The following is a 22,449-nucleotide window of genomic DNA, read 5'->3' as shown; positions in this document are numbered from 1 at the left end:
GGTGGATTGTCCTCTTTATCATAAAGTAGTGAGCATGGTAATTTTCTTTGCTCTAAGATCTACTTTGTCTAAATGTTATTGAATAATTGAATATTCTGCAGCAGAGTATATAGTTCACAAAGCAGGTCCCTATGTAAGTTTGAACATGGACTAGATGAGTGTTACTTCTAATGTTTTATAAGACAGTTTTTTCTTCTGCAAAGCATGTTGAACATATATATAAGACCCATTCTTGTAGTTGACATGGAAGTGACAGAATTTGAACTAGTTTTGACAAATAATCTCAGAGTCATTATTACTCTCATTTAAAAATTAATGTGTTTTAGCCTGGACTGTGTTGAATAGAGTATTGACCAGGAGTGCTGAGGTCGCTGGTTCAAAACCCTGGGCTTGCGTGGTCAAGGCACAAGTGACAAGCAATCAAGCAATGAACAACTAAACTGAGTTGATCTTTCTTGCTTCCTGTCCTTCTCTCTCTTCTGTCTGTAAAATAAATAAATAAAATCTAAAAAAAAGGTAATGTAGTTTTAATTTAAATATCACATTTTTAAAATAATTTTGTGCAGCATAATATGAATGCAAAAACCAATGACATGAAAAACTTTTACATATGCATTACTTATTTTTGCTAATGACAATTTCAGCTATGTCTGATTAGAGTTAGATGGCAGAATGCAAGACCTTTATTTTATCTTTTAGAATAAAATCCAAAATTAAGAAGAAACCCTTTTATCAATTATAATGTAAGATTGCCATATGAAATAGTTTCTTCAGTACATGTATCTTAGGGATTCATACCATGCTTTCTCTAGACATTTAATATATTTTTCAGTTTATTTAGAGAATCAGCTCAGTTGGACTCTACAAATTAAACCATGGGTTTTCAGTAAATACAGGATCATGTGGTTCAAATCCAATAGAATGACTTCTGCTTGCTTGAATACAATGAAAAGTTACAGGTAAGTTTATTCATTACTGTGGCAAATATTTATATAGTGATGTGAATAATAGTTTTATATTGGTTGTGTTTAATAAGCCCTGTCAAGATTTATAGCTCATGAGATTTGATTAAGGTAGCTTTTACTTATCTAAATATTCTTATTTTTCTAGCAACTTTTAAATTTGGAATGTTTTAAATCCACAGAAAAACTGTAAGACAGTATATAGCACATACCCTTTATCTAGTCTTTTATTTTTAATACAAGACTATATGACTTGGAGAACTACTTTTTACTTTCTCATAATATCCTTATGGCAGGACACAAATAATGCAGTGCTTAAAATTATAAATGATTTGGGTGCAACATAAATAGTATGATAAGATAGATAAGTACATTTTAGGTAGTAAGATTAAATCAAATTAATATCTTTCTGTATTCTTATTTTATAAACCAATTTCTAACCTTGTAAAAAATATTGCTTAGGATTAAGATGTGCGTGCATGCTTCTACTTGTAAATGAGCTGGCTCCTTAAAGATTGGGTGTAGTGAAATCATTTTTCTGATCCGTAGTCAGACGTGTTATCCATTGCGCCACTGGCCCCCACGCTGAAATCATTCTTATAGTTAATTGAGTAACCACCTACTGTTATCTACTGTAAGTTATTCCTTGATTACAGAGCCTTTGCACAAAGCATGGATAAGGAAGGTAGTATTCATAAGATAATATTGAAGAAGAGTGACATTTAACTCTTAATAGGGTAATAAGTAATCAATATAGAATGTATTATATGTATCTAAGAAAAACATACTACAAATTTGAATGGCATTACCTATTTTAATGTAACAAACTTGCTCTCTTTTATCTTTGGAGGATTTTCCTATCATGTACGTTGACACAGAACTTGGTGTAGTTGTCTGTTTGATACCATCTAATTAAAAAAAAATTTAGGTGGTCAGTTGGCTCAGTGGTAGAGTGTGGACCCAGTGTGTGGAAGTCCTGGGTTCAATTCCTGGTCAGGCACACAGGAGAAGTGGCCATCTGCTTCTCTACCCCTTTTCTCCCCTATCTCTTTTGCTCTTTTCCCCTCTTATACCCATGGTTTGAATGGTTTGAGGAAAGTTGGCCCTGAGCGCTGAGGATGGCTCCATGGCCTCACCTCAGACACTAAAATAGCTCAGTTGCCAAGCAACAGAACAGCGGCCCAGTGGGGCAGAGCATTGCTTGGTAGCAGGCTTGCTGGGTGGTTCCCAGTCGGGGTGCCTGTGGGAGTCTGTCTCTGCCTCCCTGCCTCTCACTTAATAATAATTTTAAAAAAATTATGTGAATTATGTTTTTCTGCACCTCCTCCCCCAAGTTATTCATTTGACAAATGTTCCCTGAGCACCAACTGTGTTCCAGGAAATGTGCTAGTCTAGAAATAAAATGGTAAGCGAGACAGTCCATGCCTTGCTCTCATAGTGCTTAAGTGTTAGAGACAAGATCCAATAATCACATTGCCCCATGAAGCAGTACCAGTTTTGAGAATCAGGGAAGACTTTCTAGATCAGGGGTCCCCAAACTTTTTACACAGGGGGCCAGTTCACTGTCCCTCAGACCGTTGGAGGGCCGGACTATAAAAAAACTATGAACAAATCCCTATGCACACTGCACATATCTTATTTTAAAGTAAAAAAACAAAACGGGAACAAATACAATATTTAAAATAAAGAACAAGTAAATTTAAATCAACAAACTGACCAGTATTTCAATGGGAACTATGCTCCTCTCACTGACCACCAATGAAAGAGGTGCCTCTTCTGGAAGTGTGGTGGGGGCGGATAAATGGCCTCAGGGGGACGCATGCGGTCTGCGGGGCCGTAGTTTGGGGACCCCTGTTCTAGATGATATCTCATTCAAACTAAGAGCTGAAAGAAAAAGGAATTAAATAGGTATAAAGAGGAGGGAAAGGGTAATGTAAGAATAATATTCCAGGGAGAAGGAACAACATATACAAAGTATCTAAGAAGGAGCAAGCATGTCAGTTCAAAGAACTGAAAGAAAGCCCACATGGCTGAAGTGGGGAGGATAAGGAAGGTAGTAGATAGTTACGGAGAAAAGATTGTGTGTGGGGGGGAGGGGGAGGTAAGATACGAAGCAGGAAAACTAATTAGAAGGCTAGGATAGTGATTCAAGCAAGAAATGATGGAAGCTTGGACTAGAATGGTAGCAGTAGAAATGGAGAAAAGAAGAAGGAGGCACGTAGGTTCAAATCCTGACTCTACCACTTAATCTCTCTGAGCTTCCCTTTTCTTATCTGTGTAATAGAGATAATACTAGTATGTACCTACCTTATAAAGTTGTCTGGAAGATTTGATGTGATGATGTATGATATAAATATATATTGAGTTCTTAAATAGTAACAGTGTTTAGTAAGTGCTCAGTAAATGGTTACTGCTACTACTAATACTCCTACTACTATTATTAAATGTGACTCAGAAAGCCAAGGTTTTTTTATTGTTTGTTTGTTTGTTTTGTATTGTTCTGAAGTGAGAAGTGGGGAGGCAGAGAGAAAGACTCCCGCATGCACCCGACCGGGATCCACCTGGCAAGCCCATTAGGAGGTGATGCTCTGCCCATCTGGGGCGTTGCTCTGTTGCAACTCGAGCCATTCTAGCACCTGAGGCGGAGGCCATGGAGTCATCCTCAGTGCCTGAGCCAACTTTGCTCCAGTGGAGCCTTGGCTGCAGGAAGGGAAGAGAAAAATAGAGAAAAAGGAGAGGGGTAAGGGTAGAGAAGCAAATGGGTGCTTCTCCTGTGTGCCCTGACCAGGAATCGAACCCAGGACATCCACACACCAGGCCAACGCTCTACCACTGAGCCAACTGGCCAGGGCCAGAAAGCCAAGTTTTATACTTTCATTTTCATTGTACTTCAAAAGCAGATTAATTTTGTTTTATTTGTGAATAAAAATATATTTAGAAGCAGTATGATTATAAGTAAACTTAGTTTTGAAGGATCAGAAATGGGCAATACATATTTGTAGAATCTAATAAATAGTAAACTAGAATATCTTTCTACATAATGTATTTATGTTACATTTTTAAAAACAGCACTTTTTGCCTGGCTCTTCATTTCAACTTCTTAGATCCCCTGGGACTAGACTGTACAGTACTCCTCGAACCACTATAGACAGCAGTGAGCTCAAAACCTTCCTGGCCCTGGCTCACAGGTGGTGGGATGAGCAAGGAGCATATGCACCTCTTCATTCAATGAACGACCTCAGGGTGCCATTCATTAGGTAACATTCCAGACATTCTAAGTCTTTTAAAATGCAAATCTTTTTAATAATTCTTTTCAGTTCGTTTTTCTCTTGGTTTAAACCTATGTTCTAAGTGCTGTATTTTAATTTCACTTTAGACGATAGGGAGAGTCTCTTCAATGTCCATTGTTTGAAACCATTAATTTTTTTGATAACATCACCCAAGTTCTAGGCTGCTTTTGTGAAGTAACTTGAAGCATTTTGGACATCATCTGGTGAAATAGAGTTAAATCCTATGAAAAGGAACTAGGGTCTTATGGCATTGAGGTCATTTTATAGCAACTTTGATCTAGGCAGTCCTAATAAAGGGAATACTACTGAGATATTTCACTTCAACAAATATTTATTGAGAACTTACCCTGTACAGAGCTTGGGGCTAGACACTGTAAAAGCTGCTAAGACATTCATTTTTCTAAACATAGTCCATATACTTTAGGAACTTTTAATTACTGTCAGAGTAAAGGCAAGGTTTCATTAGACTTCAGTTTTCTAGAAATTGTTTATTCATTCTTACGTTTATTCATTTTTTTGTTTACTAAACATGTTAGAACAGCTGACATGGGCATGGCACTATAATGACACAGAATATCAGACTCAGGCTGCCTTCAAGGAACTTCCTGATTGGTTTTTGCTTGCTTATCCAGGATCAGTGCAGTTCAAAGGGAAACACTGGCACCTTTTGACTACCACTGGCTTTGTGGATTACTGAAACACTAAGGCAAAGAGAAGCGAAATGTCAATCTTTAGGCTGGATCAGTGATTTTCAAGGGGTAGGCACCTGGACTAAGAACCTCAGTATCACCTGGGAACTTGTTAGAACTGCAAAATTCTCAGGTCTCACCTACTACTTGGGGCCCAAGGGGCAGGGGGAGTCACTGGGCTGTGCTTTAGCAAACCTTCCAGATTATTTGGATATACCCTCAGCTTGAGAACGACTCTATTCAAACTATAGTGACATCATTATTTAAAAAGATTAGTCAGGGCAGAGCAAGTTATGGTTATTCTGAGCATTGAAGCCATTGAAGGGGGAGATATGATCTAAATTATGATATAAAAGAGTCATTTTAGCTGATGTGTGAAGAATGAATTGGACTTTATTTGAAATGGGTCCTTTCCGTATGTTACAACATTATCTACTTAACCACTGTTGAGGTTATTCTTAGAAGTCAATTTTAATAGCAATAAAAGATATCCTAAGATATCTTTATTATATATAACATTTATTTTAATGTGGGTATAATTAAAATTCATATGTAGTCCAACTTAAAAGTTTAGTTTATAATACTGTTAGGTATATATCTATCTGTGTGAGTGTGGGTGTGTTCACATACATGAGGTGTTTATGTGGTAAAGTATTACTATGATTATCTTAAAGTTAAGTTTACCTATTTTGGATGCCTGATACATGATTATGAAAACACCACTAACTTAGGAGTTTAAAAGAGGCTCAAGTTAGAAGGAAATATGGGCAAATTCTGAAAATACAGATTTCTAATCTGCTTCTCCTGAGCCCTGTTAAATAACCTATTTGTTGCAGACACGAAATGGGTGTGGCAAGTACTGACCATGTAGCCAATAGGTGATGTGATATCTCAAGCAAATAAATTAGATTAATCTAAACTAGGTTATTTTTAAAGTTCTTTTTTTTGATCATGACTAAAATAATTGTCATTATCTCTAGATTATTTCAAGAGCTTTGCTTTTGATTATTAAAACTATCTTATAAATTAAACATAATTATTTAATGCTGAAAATGAAAGGTCTGTTTACTCCCAAAAATCAATAAACCAATTAAAATGAGAGTTTAGTATTTCATTGAAAATTGTACATTTTTAAGACTTAATTGATAAAATTAATTTTTATATGTTTTAAATTTTTTAAAAAGAGACAATCTTTTAAAAACAATTCATAATCACCAACCAGGAAAACCTTTGTCTGGGATGAAGATTCTAGATGTTGGCTGTGGTGGTGGATTGTTAACTGAAGTAAGTGATTTATAATTTTCCTGCCATTTTTAACTGGGAAAAAAAAATTAAAAGTGGACTTATGCCTCATTTATCCTTTTTTTTTTTTTTGACCCCTTGTGCAAGTCAGCAACCTTGGGCTTCAAGCCAGTGACCTTTGGGCTCAAGCCACTGACCTTTGGGCTCAATCCAGCGACCATGTGGTCATGTCTGTGATCCCATGCTAAGTCAGTGACCCTGTGCTCCAACTGGCGACCTTGGGGTTTCATCCTGGGTCCTCTGCATCCCAGGCTGGCTATCCACTGCGCCACCACCTGTTCAGGCTTATTTATCCTTTTAACAAATAATATTTTTCATTAAAAAATGGCTGATGTTTTTGAACCCTGGCCAAGTAGCTCAAGTGTCTTCCTGAAACGCCAAGGTTGTGGGATTGGTCCGTTTAGGGCACATACAAGAATCATTTGTCCCCTCACTGGTGGCGCAGTAGATAGAATGTCTTTCTGTAGCACGAAGGTTGCTGGTTGGATCCAGGGGTTGCCAGTTTGAGCCCTGGCTAGGGCACATGTGAGAAGTAATCAGTGACACAACTAAGTGGAATGAGTTTATGCCTCTCTCTCTCTCCCCTTCCCTTCTTTCTTTCAAATAAAAAAGAATCAATGAATGTGTAAATAAGTGATGCAACAAATTGATATTTCTCTCTTCCTAAAATAAAAAGTAATGTTTTTACTATTTTTATTATTCTAAAAATAATATTTTCTTAAAAAATATAACAAATACAGAAAATTATAGTGAGGGATTTTTTTTTTTAACACAAATATGAAGCAGTAGTCATTCGAATAGCTTTGGAAATCATGTTGTCTCTTCTCTCCCAAGAGATCAGGCAATGTTCAGAGGTTTAGATGCCACAATAAGCGGTCCGTTTGTCTCTGCTTCAGTATCAAAAATGAACAGTTTTGTCTGTCTGTGGGGCTCTTCCCATCTCATGGGGTACTTGGAAGACTTCATTCTCTCTGTGAAAATTTGCTTTATTTTATAGTAATCTATTTTGTATTCTTTCCACACAGTAACTTTTTGTTTCAATGCTACATTATAATCTGATATTTGAAAGATATTTTACGCAATGGTATAGGATATAAATGTAAGTGAAGGTTCATTGGGATGTGGTATTGTGGAGGTCCATAACAGCAAGCTGGGAGGAGCCTGGCAGGAGCCTTGGATGCATAGCTGTTTCCCCGTGCAGAGAAATGTGTTCTTCATATGGCAGTGGTCTGGTTTCTCTGACATCAGTCATATCAGGAAATGTAACATATGTGAAAATACATTTCTTAGAATTAAGAATAGACGGTGTATCAGATTATAAATGAGTAAAATCTTACTACGTATGTGTTCTACAATCTTCTCCGTGTATTACTGCAGATCTTATGTCTCAAGTTAAAATAATTTGATTTATATTTTTCACTTATTGACTAAAGAGTTGTAAAATAAACACTATGCAAGTTTTGATAAATATCAAGGCTGTGTTTTAAAACGGGTATTTTTGGAAAGTGATTGAATATAAAAGTTGAAAGAAGACAGCTATGAAAATTCACTTCTAGTCAGTTGCAGAAAAAGCTATCAAGAAAAAATTGTTCCTTAGACATTTTAAATACCAGAAAATTTTGCTGTTTTTACAATAAGTTACATTTATTACACTTTAAATATATCAATACTGTACTATCTGCATGTTAAATGTACCTAGAGAATATAGACAATATTTTTCACTGTTCTTAAGTAATTGATGAGTTTTTTGTTGTTGCGGTCATTGTTCTTACTTTTAAGCTTTTTTTTTTTTTTTTTTGGTGTAGTCAGCAGGATACGAATAAACTTTTTTATTGTAGAAATTTTCAATGTGTACAAGCTAGAGAAAATGATAATGAATATCCACGTTTCCATAAACGATTTTCAGTAATATCCCCTCATGGTTAATTTTGTTGCCTTTTTAATAAGCTTTTTATTGCTAACATGTGTTCTATTTTCTTCCTGAGGGTAACATTTTTTTTTATACCATTAGCCTCTAGGGCGGCTTGGGGCTTCAGTTATTGGAATTGATCCTGTGGATGAGAACATTAAAACAGCTCAGCACCATAAATCATTTGATCCAGTCTTGGATACGAGAGTAGAGTACAAAGCATGTTCCCTGGAAGATATCGTGGAAGAAACTGCGGAAACATTTGATGCTGTTGTAGCTTCTGAAGTTATAGAACATGTGCTTGATCTAGAAACATTTATACAGTGCTGTTGTCAAGTGTTAAAAGTAAGACTTATGGAGTTTACTTGTTTGATTTTTCTTGTCAGTGTGTATATGTATCCATAGCAATAACTGTTTCATAATATTTGAAACTAGGAAGCCAGGACTAGGGGACAGCATCTCCACTGGAGTTGACTTCTGCCTCTCAGTTTTTACCCCCATTACTGGAGTTTTCTAGACCCAATGTCTTGATGTTGAGGGAGCTTGAAAAATGTTGGCACTGAATATTATACAACCACCAATAGACTTACAGTGGTGTTCTTCCATTGGTATGGTCTAGAGTAAATACCTAATGGACAATGAATGGCAATTACTAAGAAATTGGTTTGGATTACTATTTAAAAATCATTATTAGCATAAATTGACATAGCATTTGTTAAGTACTCTGTATGTGATATGTATAACAGTTTTCAGTTTATAAAATAATACTTAATACATATGATCTCACTTGATCTGACCTTCAACCAGATTAGGAAGGTAAGGCAGGCATTTTTATGACTTTTTTTTTAAATTTAGACAATTAATTGTAATGGGGTGACATTGATTGATTAGATTCAGAGAAAACATTTCCAGATCATTTTGACATTGAATTATGTTGTATACCCATCACCCAAAGTCAAATTGCCCTCCGTCACCTTTTATTTGGTTTTATTTATGCCTCTCTTCTCCTCCCATCCCCTCCCTCTCCACCCTTCCCCACCTGCTGGTAACCACTGCACTATTGTCCATGTCCATGGGTCTCATTTTTATGTCCCTCCTATGTATGGAATCATATAGTTCTTAGTTTTTTATGATATACTTATTTCACTCAGTATAATGTTATCAAGGTCCATCCATGTTGTCGTAAATGATCCGATGTCATCATTTCTTATGGCTGAGTAGTATTCCATAGTGTATATTTACCACATCTTCTTTATCCTATCTTCTATTGAAAGACTTTTTGGTTGTTTCCATGTCTTGGCCACTGTGAACAATGCTGCAGTGACAATGGGGCTGCATGTGTCTTTATGTATCAGTGTTTTTGAGTTTTGGGGGTATATACCCAGTAGAGGGATTGCTGGGTCATATGGTAGTTCTAGTTTTAATTTTTTGAGGAACCACCATACTTTCTTCCATAATGATTGTACTACTTTACATTCCCACCAACACTGGATGAGAGTTCCTTTTTCTCCACAGCCTCTCCAACACTTGTTGTTACCTGTCTTGTTGATAATAGCTAATCTAACAGGTGTGAGGTGGTATCTTATTGTAGTATTTTTTTTTTTTTTTTTGTATTTTTCCGAAGCCAGAAACAGGGAGGCAGTCAGACTACCGCATGCGCCCGACTGGGATCCACCCGGCACGCCCACCAGGGGGCGATGCTCTGCCCATCTGGGGTGTTGCTCTGTTGCGACCAGAGCCACTCTAATACCTGAGGCAGAGGCCGCAGAGCCATTCTCAGCGCCCGGGCCAACTTTGCTCCAATGGAGCCTCGGCTGCGGGAAGGGAAGAGAGAGACAGAGAGGAAGGAAAGGGGGAAGGGTGGAGAAGCAGATGGGTGCTTCTCTTGTGTGCCCTGGCCGGGAATCGAACCGGGGACTCCTGCATGCCAGGCTGACGCTCTACCACTGAGCCAACCGGCCAGGGCTTATTGTAGTTTTGATTTGCATTTCTCTAATAGCTAGTGAAGAAGTGAAGATGAGCATCTTTTCATATATCTTTAGGCTATTTGTATTTTTTCGGGGAGAAGTGTCCGTTCATATCCTCTTCCCATTTTTTAATTGGATTGTTTGCTTATTTGTTGTTGAGTTGTTTTTGTTTGTTTGTTTGCTTTTTTTTTCCAAAGTGAGAAATGAGGAGGGAGACTGACAGACTCCAGCATGCGCCTGACCAGAATCCACCAGGCATACCCACTAGGGGGCAATATTCGGCCCATCTGGGTCGTTTCTTCATTTCAACCAGAGCCATAGCGCCTGAGGTGGAGGCCATGGAGCTATCTTCAGCGCATGGGCCAACTTTGCTCCAATGGAGCCTTGGCTGCAGGAGGGGAAGAGAGAGATAGAAAGGAGAGGGGGAAGGGTGGAGACACAGATGGGCACTTCTCCTGTGCACCCTGACTGGGAATCAAACCCAGGACTTCTACACGCCGGGCCGACGCTGTACCATTGAGCCGACCAGCCAGGGCTATTGTTGAGTTTTGTGAGTTCTTTGTATATTTTGGATATTAGGCCCTTATCTGTGCTGTTGTTTGGAAATATCATCTCCCATTTAATTGGCTGTCTGTTTTGTTGTCAGTTTCTTTTGCTGTGCAAAAGCTTCTTAGTCTGATGTAGTCCCATTCATTTATCTTTGCCTTCACTTTCCTTGCCTTTAGAGTCAAATTCATAAAATGTTCTTTATGGCCAAGGTCCATGAGTTTAGTACCTATGTTTTCTTCTATGTAATTTATTGTTTCAGGTCTTATATTTAGGTCTTTGATCCATTTTGAATTAATTTTGGTACAAGGGGACAAACTGTAGTCAAGTTTCATTCTTTTGCATGTGGCTCTTCAGTTTTTCCAGCACCATTTATTGAAGAGACTTTCTTTTCTGTGTTGTGTGTTTTTGGCTTCTTTATCAAAGATGATTTGACCATACATATGTGGTTTTATTTCTGGGCTCACTATTCTGTTCCATTGGTCTGAGTGTCTATTTTTCTGTCAATACCATGCTGTTTTGATTGTCGTGGCTCTATAATATAATTTGAAGTCAGGTATTGTAATGCCTCCAGCTTTGTTCTTTTTCCTTAGGATTACTTTGGCTATTCGGGGTTTTTATAGTTCTAAATAACCTGATGATTTTTTCTTCCATTTCTTTAAAAAATGACATTGGAATTTTAATGGGAATTGCATTAAATTTGTATACTGCTTTGAGTAATATGGTCATTTTGACTATATTTACTCTTCCTATCTAAGAACAAGGAATATTTTTTTATTTTATTGTATCTTTTTCGATTTCCCTTAACAGTGCTTTGTTTTTTTCATTATATGAGTCCTTTACATTCTTTGTTATGTTTATTCTTAGGTATTTTATTTATTTTGGTGCAACCATAAAAGGTATTCTTTTCTTTTGAGTTTGTTTTCTTATGTTGTATTGTTGGCATATAGGAAGGCAATAGACTTCTGTATATTAATTTTGTATCCTGTGACCTTACTGTATTGGTTTATTGTTTCTAATAGTCTTTTTGTGGAGTCTTTGGGGTTTTCGATGTACAGGATCATATCATCTGTAAAACATGAAACCTGTAGTTCTTCTTTCCCAATATGAATGCCTTTTATTTCTTTCTCTTGTCTGATTGCTCTGGCTAGAACTTCCAGCACTATATTGAATAAGAGTGGAGGGAGTGGGCAGCCTTGTCCTGTTCCTGAATTTAGAGAAAAAGTCTTCAATTTTTTTGCCATTTAATATGTACAATGTTAGCTGATGGTTTGTCATAAATAGCCTATATTATGTTGAGATAGTTTACTTCTATACCCATTTGTTGAGTGTTTTAAACATAAAATCATGTTGTATTTTATCAAATGTCTTTTGTGCTTCTATTGATAGGATCACATAGTTTTTGTTCTTTGTTTTGTTGATATGGTGTATTACGTTAACTGTTTTACGTATGTTGAACCATCTTTGTGATTCCGAGATGAATCTCACTTAATCTTGATGAGTTGTTTTTTTTATGAGTTGTTGTATTTGATTTGCTAGTATTTCATTTAGGAATTTAGCTTTTGTATTCATTAGAGATATTGCTCTGCAGTTTTCTTTTTTGGGATTGTCCTTGCCAGGTTTTGGTATGAGGGTTATGTTGGCCTCATAAAATGTGTTTGGAAGTATTGCTTCTTCTTCAATTATTTGGAAGACTTTGAGTAGATAGGAACCAAGTCTTCTTTGAATGTTTGATAGAATTCACTAGTATAACCATCTGGTCCTGGACTTTTATATATTTTGGGGGAGGTTTTTGATAGTTGTTTCTATTTCCTCCCTGCTTATGGGTCTGTTTAGGCTATCTACTTCTTCATGACTCAGTCTAGGAAGATTTTATTGTTCTAGAAATTTATCCATTTCTTCTAGATTGTTAAATTTGGTGGCATATAATTCTTCATAGGTTTCTACGATAATATTTTATATATCTATGGTACCTGTGGTGATTTCTCCCCTTTCATTTTGGATTTTGTTTATATGAGTTCTTTCTCTTTTTTTTTTAGTGAATCTTGCCAAAGGTTTGTCAATTTTGTTGATCTTTTCAAAGAACCAGCTCCTTGTTTTATTGATTTTTTTCTATAGTTTTTCTGTTCTGTATTTCATTTACTTCTGCTCTGATTTTTATTATTTCCTTTCTTCTGCTGGTTTTGAGTTGCCTTTGTTCTTTCTTTTTCAAGTTCCTTAAGATGTGATGTTAAGTTGTTTACTTGAGCTATCTCTTATTTTTTCATATAAGCCTGTAGTGATATGGACTTCCCTCTTATTACTGCTTTTGCTGCATCCCAGAGATTCTGATATGTTATATTGTCATTTTCGTTTGTCCGTATGTATCTTTTGATCTTGCTTTTATTTCTTCTTTGACCCATTCATTTTTTAGAAGCATGTTGTTTAATTTCCACAGTTTTGTTGGTTTGTTTACTTCTTTTTTGCAGTTGAATTCTAGTTTCAAAGCTTTATGATCAGAGAATATGCTTGGTATAATTTCAGTCTTTTTGAATTTGTTGATGTTAGTTTTGTGGCCCAGCATATGGTCAGTTCTTGAGAATGTTTCATGTACATTGGAGAAAAATGTATACTCTGACGTTTTGGGATGAAATGTCCTGTCGATGTCTATCATATCCAATTGTTCTGTTGTTTTTGTTTAAGGCCCAAATTTTATATTTATTTTTCTGTTTGCATGAATGATGTATGGCCATCAGTGGTGTATTGAGTTTTCCCAGTATGATTGTATTTTTGTCAGTTTTTATTTTTAGACCAGTTAGTAGATGTCTTATATACTTTGGTGCTCCTTGGTTTGGTGCATGTATATTAAGAATGTTATGTCTTCGTGATTCATTGTCCCCTTTATCATTATGAAATGACCATCTTTATCTCTGCTTACCTTTCCTGTCTTGTAATAAGCATTGTTAGATATGAGTATGGCTACACCTGCTTTTCTTTGGATGTTATTTTCTTGGAGAATTGTTTCCCAACCTTTCACTTTGAATTTGTTTTTATCCTTGTAGCTTAGATGTGTTTCTTGAAGGCAGCATACAGTTGTTTTTTCTTTTTTGATCTACTCTGCTACTCTGTGTCTTTTTATTGGTGAGTTCAATCCAATCCATTTACATTTAATGTAATTATTGACACTTGAGGGTTTCCAATCGCCATTTTATATATTGCTTTCTGATATGTCTATATCTTGTATGGTTCTTCTCTTTTGTTTTTCTGTTATTTATTTTTGTTTGGTTGTATTACATACTTCTTTCCTCTGTTTCTTCTTTTTTCTAAGCCATGTGTTTCTGTAGTGGTTTTTTCAGGGGTGGTTACCATTAGGTAATAAAAAGGATATATATCATATTCATTGTAGTACATTATCTCATGAGTGCTTCTGCATTCCATCCTCCTTTGCTACTGTCAATCTTTGTCTTCTCTCCTATTTTGTTTTTGTTGTCACAGATTAATCTTGTTTTTATTGTGATTTTGTTGGAGCTTTTACTTATAATTTTGTTTTGTTTTGTTCTTTGTATCTGGCCGGATAACTCCCTTTAGTATTTCCTGAAGTGGGAGTTTTCTGGTGATAAATTTTCTCATCTTTTCTACATCTTTGAAAGTTTATTTCCCCTTTGTATTTGAAGGATAGCTTTGATGGATATAATATTTGCCAGAATTTCCTCTCTTTTAGTACTTTAAATATTGGGGTCCACTGTCTTCTGGCTTATAGAGTTTCTGCTGAGAAATCTGGTGATAGTCTATTGGGCCTTTCTTTATATGTTATATTCTTCTTTTCCCTGGCTGCCTTGAGGATTTTTTCTTTGTCATTGGTTTGTGATAATTTCATTACAGTGTGTCCTGGAGTAGGTCTGTTTGGGTTAAGGTAACTTGGTGTTCTGTTTGCTTCTTGGATTCGGGGCTCTAATGCTTTCTACAGGCTTGGGAAATTCTCAACGATTATTTGTTTGAGTATGTTCTCCATTCCATTTTCTCTCTCTCCTCCTTTTGATATACCCATTATTCCTATGTTGGTCTTTCTGATGGAGTCAGACAATTCCTGTAGGGCTTTCTCATTTTTTTTTTAAGTCGTGAGTCTCTCTCCTCTCTGTAATATCTCTAGTTGCCTGTCTTCTAAATCACTAATTCTCTCCTCTATCTGGCCTGTTCTATTAGCTAAGCTTGTTACCTCATTTTTTAGTTCATATATTGAGTTTTTCATCTCTATTTGGTTCATTTTGAAAGTTTCAATTTTCTTGGTGAAGTATTCTTTTTGTTCATTGAATTGTTTTTTGAGTACTCTAAATTGATTTTCCATGCTTTCTTGTATTTCTCTGAGTAATTTTAGGACTTCAATTTTTAATTCTCTGTCATTTAACTCCAAGGTTTTCAAACAATTGAAATTTTTTCTAGAGATTTTTTTATCATCTATCTGAGCTACATCTCTGTCTTTTGTATCCATGATATTTGATTTCTTTTTCCTTAATGGCATTTGAGAGTTGTGTTGTTAATAACACTAATAAGAGATAATTTTAAAAATTAAATAAAAATAGAAACAATACAATGAAAAAATTAAAAATTAAAATTCTCTAATGATAAGTGGAACAAAAACTACAGAGAACATGGAACAGGAAAAATGACAAAAGAGATAAAAAATGAAGTCAAAACCATGCAAAATGCCACAAAGAAAAATATGAATCCAAAATAAAATAATATGTTGATGACAATTGAATGAGAGAAAAAGAAAAAGAAAAAAAAAGTAAAGGTTTTTGAAATGAAACCCTCATTAAAAAACAAGAATGAAAAATGTAACAACTATGGATAATGAAGTTCAAAAGGAAAAGGAAAGAATAAAACAGAAAGAAGATAAAATAGCCAAAATGGACAAAAAATATATAAAATGTTATAAAAAATGTATGTATGGTTTTCCTAGTTTTGAGAGGTAGCTTTGTTTTTTTTTCGGCAGGTGGCACTGTACTACAGGCTCTTGAGCAGAGGTTTGCTGTTGTGTCACTATGGCAATAACGTATGCTAGGCCTCAGTCTCCTTGGTAGATGAGGCTTGTTAGGGCTTGGAGGCTCTGACAGTTGAAGTCTCAGTTAGTTTTCCAGATGCCTGTCATGTCTCTCCCCACTTAGCTAGCAACCTGGGGACTTAGCTGTAAGTTTCGCCCCAACCACTGCTTGCAGAGGAAGAGACTCTAAGAGTGGCCAGGTCCTTCCTCCAGTACTGCTCAAAGCACAGTTCTGGGTAAGGCTGTGCCAACCAGAGCTGCCAGCAAGAGCAGGGAGGGCTGGGATCTGATTGCAGATCAAGCACCTTTCTAAGGGCCCCCAGGCACGTCTAGTATGCCTCAGCGCTCTGTGGGTGTAATCTTCACAGGCTTCTTCCTTGTGCCCTGTTTGGTAACCTGCAGCAAGCCACGTGCGCACTCAGCCCCCAGGACTTCAGTGGTGCACACGGAGGTCTGCTTTTCTCCACTTAGAGACACACAGCGCCTGTGATCTCAGTCAGAGCCAGGAATGCAGGAATGGCCTTTGAAACCTGTATCGGGTCCTGACCTGCAGTGGCGCAGTGGGTAAAAGCATCGACCTGAAACACTGAGGTCGCCAGTTCGAAACCCCGGGCTTCCCTGGTCGAGGCATATATGGGAGTTGATGCTTTCTGCTTCTCCCTCCCTTCTATCTCTGTCTCTCTGTCTCTCACTCTCTCTCTCTCTCTGTCTCCTCTCTAAAATGAAGAAATAAAATCTAAAAATAAATGAATAAAAATAATTTTTAAATGTGGTTAAAAAAAAAAAAAAAGAAACCTGTATCGGCCTGGTGGAGGTACCCCACCCAGACAGGTCCAGGCCTAGGGATCCTGGCCCTTGCGCACTTCTCTTGCTGTTGGTCCTCGAGCCAGGAATACACAGAGATGCTGGCAACAGCCCACACAGATGTCCACTGCTGATAATCTCAGGCTAAGCCCTCCTGCTTGCGAGTGCATGTGCCCACACCAGAGGTGCCAGGCGGAGCCACTTGCACACTGCCCGCAATCACAAAGTTGGGTGTGCACAAAGCTGCCATCACCAGTGCCAGCTCCCGCGGGCACCCCGCACCAGTAACTTTTGTCAGAGCCTGCCGCCTGTGCTCACCCTGTGTCCGTGATCTCAGGCAGAGCCAGCGCTTTCTCTCCTCTGTTTGATCATCCACCCTAGCCCTGCTCCTTCCCTCTGCCCCAGACCCTCTGCTTTGCTTGGTTCCAGATGAAAGCATTCCTTCCTCAGATTAGTGAGGAAAGTGAAATACTCAGTTCTCCGTCTTATTTCCTTCAGAGTGGGTTATTTTCGCCCAATCATACCTTTGTCTCGTGTGTATATATTTCAGGTGCTCCTGAGATTTTTTTCTCTGTCTCTAGTTGTTGAATTTGTTGAAATTTCAAGGGGAGATATCGGGAGCACCCTTCACGGCTCCATTTCTTTGATGTCACTCTGTTATAACCGTCTTTGACCAATGAAGGTCGGAATTTAGGAGATGTCAAAGGTCATTTTGTCTTTAAGTCAAAGGTCACTAGGTACTAAAGTGGAGTTTAAACCTACATCTTTTGATTCCAAATCTGTTTTTTCCCGTTACATTATTATGCTTATATAATTTGCCACAGACTTAGTCCTCTGAAAGTAGTTCCAATTTTTTTAAAAATAAATTTCTTTAAAGTATTATTATTTTAAAATTTTATTTGTTGATATTTAGATGGGGGGGAGAGAGGAGAGAAGCAGGAAGTATCAACTCGTAGTTGCTTCCCATATGTGCCTTAACCAGGCAAACCCAGGGTTTAGAACAGCAACCTCAGCAGTCCAAGTCGACACTTTTTCCACTGTACCACCATCAGGCCCTAAGGTTTTATTAATATTATTATTACTATATTGCCTCTGTTGTTTATGTATTTAAGAGCTAACACCATAAGGTCAAGAGCTAAAAGAATGCAATACTTAGCCTTTTCCTAAGTAGAGCTTTTTTTTTTTTAAGTGAGAGGAGGGAAGATATAAAGACAGACTTTCTCATGGGCCCCGACTGTGATCCACCTGGCAAACCTGTCTGGGGCCAATACCTAAATCAGTGTCTGAGGCCGATGCTTGTACAAGTTGAGCCAGTGGCTGCAAGAGGAGAAGAAGAAGAGAAGGAGAAAATGGAGGGGAAGAGAAGCAGATGATCACTTTTCTTGTGTGCTCTGACCAGGAATTGAACCCGGGATGTTCATACTCCAGGTCAATGCTCTATCCACTGGACCAAACAGAGCTTTGTAAAGACCTTTTTTTCTTTTGAATAATTTTAGAGTTAACAGAAGAGTTGCAAAAATAATACCGAGCATTCACACAGATGCTTCACCTAGTTTCCCCGACTTTTAACAATTTTTTCCCCTAGCTCTATTAAGACATAGCTGACACATAGTGATTTTCAAGAAAGTATTTTAGAAAACTGGAATTTCTCAGAGAAAAGTTACAGTGTGTGATGAAATAGTGTTTGGTATTTTAGATTTCATTTAAATGTACTTGGCAATATTTCAAGGCCTCTTTTATTTTTTTGTATTTTTCTGAAGTTAGAAGCAGGGAGGCAGTCAGACAGACTCCTGCATGCACCCTAGGGGGATCCACCCAGCATGCCCACCAGGGGGCGATGCTCTGCCCATCTGGGTATTGCTCCGTTGCTGCTGGAGCCATTCTAGCACCTGAGGTGGGGGCCATGGAGCCGTCCTCAGTGCCTGAGCCAACTTTGCTCCAATGGAGCCTTGGCTGTGGAAGGGGAAGAAAGAGACAGAGAGGAAGGAGAGGGAGAGGGGTGGAGAAGCAGATGGGTGCTTCTCCTATGTGCCCTGACCAGGAATCAAACCTGGGACTTCCACACGCCAGGCCAACACTCTACTGCTGAGCTAACCAGCCAGGGCCAAATCTCTTTTTTTCTATTTTTGGTTTGCAGTGGTATTTGAGGTATATTCTTTTCTATATAGGTACATACCAGGTGGGGCAAAAGTAGGTTTACTGTTGTAAGTATGTAAAACAGAGTTGTTCTTTGTATTTTTCTTTTTTTTAAGCAAGGGGGGGCAAGACAGACAGGAAGGGATAGAGATGAGAATCATCAGCTCATAGTTGTGGCACCTTATTTTTTTATTGATTGCTTTCTCATATGTGCCTTGATGGGGGAGGGGGTGCTCCAGGTGAGCAACCTGTGCTCAAGCCAGCAACCTTGAGTTTCAAGCCAGAGACCTTTTGGCTCAAGCCATAGACCATGGAGTCATATCTATGATCCCATGTTCAAGCTGATGACCCCACACTCAAGCCAGTGAGCACATGCTCAAGCCAGATGAGCCCATGCTTAAGTTGGCAACCGCAGAGTTTTGAACCTGGGTTTTCAGTGTCCCAGGCCAATGCTGTATACACTGTGCCACCACCTGGTCAGGCATGAACGAGAGTTTATACTTTCACTATTATTTATTAATTATTGTATTAATTTCCATACCAACAACTGAAACCTACTTTTGCCCCATCCTGTATATAGTAATGATTATTTTAAAGAAACTCTTGGGCATTTTGTCCTCAACACACTAATAAGAATGTGTAAAAGAGGGGGGGGGGATGCTAATGTCCTTGCCATTTTAGGGAGTAAATATAAGAAACAATATAAATATAGTTACTAAAAAATGGCAGACTGAACAGTTGCATAAGTAGTATGTATTCATCCAAAGTGCTTATTTTGATCTCTTCATATTCTTTATACTAATAAAATTAACAAAAAATCTTTTCAGACCTTAATCATTAATGTTTTTGTCAAAGAACAATTACTGACTCTCCTGCACAAGATGTGGTGCTGAAGAAGTTAGACAGACTCAGCACTCAAAGAGAACAGTGTTGACACATGTCAAAACATAAATTAGGCTCTGGCTCAGTGGCTCAGTTGGTTAGAGCTTGTCCCAGTACCACAAGGTTGCAGGTTCAATCCCGGTCAGAGCACACACAACAGTCAACCAATGAATGCATAAATAAATGGAATAGCAAATTGATGTTTCTCTCTCTCTCTCTTACTCTCTCCTTCCTCTCTCTCTACAATCAATAAAAAAGTAAATAAATAAAAACATAAATGTGGACATGTATCAAGGAAGAGAAGCCTAACCTCATTTCTATATTTTTATTATAAAGTATTTGATATATACAAAGCAATGTATATAATATATATAAATATAAGTCATAGTAATGTATACTTTTAAGAGTTGTAAGCACAGTTGTATAAATTCAGTGAGTCTAGCAATAGTGGACTGGCTTTAGTAATGAATTTCCCAAGAGAAAAATATACTATTTTGGCAAAATATATTTATGTATCTTAACTGCACTTTATTTGGGAGGAAGGAGGAGGGTGGGGAAAGCCAAGCCTTTACCTAACTGATGCTCCTGACATTTAAAATTTTACTTCTATACATATATTTTTCAGCCTGGTGGTTCTTTATTTATTACTACAATTAACAAAACGCAGCTATCCTATGCCTTGGGAATTGTTTTTTCAGAGCAAATTGCAGGTATTGTACCAAAAGGTACTCATACCTGGGAGAAATTTGTTTCACCTGAAAAACTAGAAAGCATTCTGGAATCAAGTAAGTACTAAGAATTTTAAAAATTTTACAAAGCCTAGCTGAATTTTTCATGTACCTAAAATTATTAACCACAAAACCTAGCACTCAATTACGTACGTAGGCCACAATTCCTTGGATACTGGCTTCATCTCATCAACTAGACTCCTTGAGGCTGGGATGAAGTATTAAATACCACTTCTTTCTCATCTGTGGCCTAATCCAGGGCCAAGCAGATTATAGGTGATCAGTAAATGCTTTGTGGCTGTTTATCCTCAGCTGTTTAAAAATGAGGTACAAATGTCAATTATTTTACACAGTCTTCTTGAAGCCCTCTTTGTATCAGCTTATCTTACATACTAATTTTCCTCATACCCCCATAGTCAGATATATTTTGAACTCCCTTGTAATGTTTTATGTATTTTATACTACTTATAGCATGCCCTATATTATGATATTTTTGTATTTTAAGCCCTTATCTGGCCTGTAAGTTCCTTGAAGTCAAAAGTATAGTATATCTCCTTTTGGACTCACTGCAATGCCTGGCTCCACTTTACACATCATGAGCATTGGATTGATGTGTTGAATTCCAGTCAAGTAATAACGTTTCTCCGTTCATTTACTTAGCATTTGGTGTTCCTGTTAAGTACTTAGACTCATGTATCTCTCATGCTTTTTATTCATAAAACAGTGTATCATTAAACTGGCTTTTACTTGGAATATTATTAGTCTAATGCAGTGTCATAAGTTCTAAAGAATTCTGCAACTCACTTAGTTGACAATAGAGTAGAAAAAATATTTTAAAGATGCTTTATAGGAATAGTCACTTGTTGGCAAGTATTTTTTAAAAACAGCTAATGTTTATTGAGTACTTACCAAATTCTAAGCACTTTATACACATATCTCACCTAATTCTAACAACTCTGTGATATATATTCTGTCCATGTGAGAAAACTGAAATTCAGAAAGGTGAAGTCACTTGCCCAGGGTCATCTAATAGATGCCAGAGTCGGGATTTGACCCCTAGCAGTCGGTGTTAGAGTTCTGTGTTGCAGTAAGGAATGCTCAGCACATGGTTACAGAGTATTTCTGCTTATTGGGTTAGGAATCCTTTTTTACACACAGAGTTGCATGAGACTCTTGGCACTTGGAAGGTAAATATTTATTAAATCTGTTCTTTGTAATATGTTTTTCAGATGGTCTGTCAGTTCAGACTGTGGTAGGAATGATCTACAACCCCTTCTCCGGTTATTGGCATTGGAGTGAGAATACCAGCCTGAACTATGCAGCCCATGCTGTGAGACAGGAGGACCCAGGGCCTGCAGAGCTTGTTTTAAAGGGGGAAGCAGAAGAGCTCCAGGCCAGTGCCTCTGCCAGCCCAGGTGTGCGTGACGAGCTGAAGAAATGAAGTGTTTCTAAGAACTGTAGTAAAATGGCTTAAAAGCCTGATGTTTACAAATACAAAAAATATACAGTTTAATTTTTTATAGAGGATTGTGCAGAAAAGAAATCAATAAAATGGGCTAAAAACCTTGAATAAAAGTTTTTGTTATTTCATTCAATAGCTACTTTCAAGGGATTATTGTATTGATAAAGTGTTTTTGTGTTAGGTATGGTGCAATTTAGGAGTTCACATTTCTCAGCCTTTGTTATATAAATGGGGTGTGCATAGTTCACTGTGTCTTACAGATTTTATATATTTTTTCAGCATGTATGCACATAAATATATGCTGTAATATATTTTAATTTAAAGAAATCTGTATTATATATGTTCTTTATTTGGTTTTAGTTAAAGACAGTTTTGCTTCTGACTGATGAAAACCAAATATAGTTTTATACCACATATATTTGGGAAGATAAATGATATTTTTTCCATTAAATTAGTTTATTAGAAAGCAAATGGATTGTTAAATATATGCTGGATTTAGATTTAAACATTAAAATCAAGAAGTTTAGCCCTGGCCGGTTGGCTCAGTGGTAGAGCGTCGGCCTAGCGTGTGGAGGACCCGGGTTCGATTCCCAGCCAGGGCACACAGGAGAAGCGCCCATTTGCTTCTCCACCCCTCCGCCGCACTTTCCTCTCTGTCTCTCTCTTCCCTTCCTGCAGCCAAGGCTCCATTGGAGCAAAGATGGCCCAGGTGCTGGGGATGGCTCTGTGGCCTCTGCCTCAGGCACTAGAGT

General features: G+C 37.4%; 1 protein-coding gene across 4 annotated transcripts in view; it reads left to right on the top strand.

Annotated features, from left to right (window-relative positions):
• The window catches only part of COQ3 (coenzyme Q3, methyltransferase), a 32,967-nt gene extending 11,048 nt beyond the window's left edge, over positions 1 to 21,919 (top strand). The window contains exons 3-8 of one of the 4 annotated variants that reach the window (XM_066253030.1): positions 833 to 959; positions 4,067 to 4,219; positions 6,126 to 6,225; positions 8,255 to 8,497; positions 20,133 to 20,292; positions 21,465 to 21,910. In XM_066253030.1, the coding sequence (XP_066109127.1) occupies positions 833 to 959; positions 4,067 to 4,219; positions 6,126 to 6,225; positions 8,255 to 8,497; positions 20,133 to 20,292; positions 21,465 to 21,676 (995 nt within the window). In that variant the 3' untranslated portion in view covers positions 21,677 to 21,910. Of the gene's footprint in view, positions 1 to 832; positions 960 to 4,066; positions 4,220 to 6,125; positions 6,226 to 8,254; positions 8,498 to 20,132; positions 20,293 to 21,464 lie in introns of all 4 variants that reach the window. The other 3 variants (XM_066253032.1, XM_066253031.1, XM_066253033.1) reach the window with 3 other exon arrangements.
• Positions 21,920 to 22,449: the final 530 nt, after the last annotated feature.

Source organism: Saccopteryx bilineata, chromosome 1 (genome assembly GCF_036850765.1).
Source record: "Saccopteryx bilineata isolate mSacBil1 chromosome 1, mSacBil1_pri_phased_curated, whole genome shotgun sequence".
Lineage (NCBI taxonomy): Eukaryota > Metazoa > Chordata > Mammalia > Chiroptera > Emballonuridae > Saccopteryx > Saccopteryx bilineata.
Note: the sequence above shows the minus strand (reverse complement) of the source record. Positions and strands in the feature narration are given on the sequence as shown.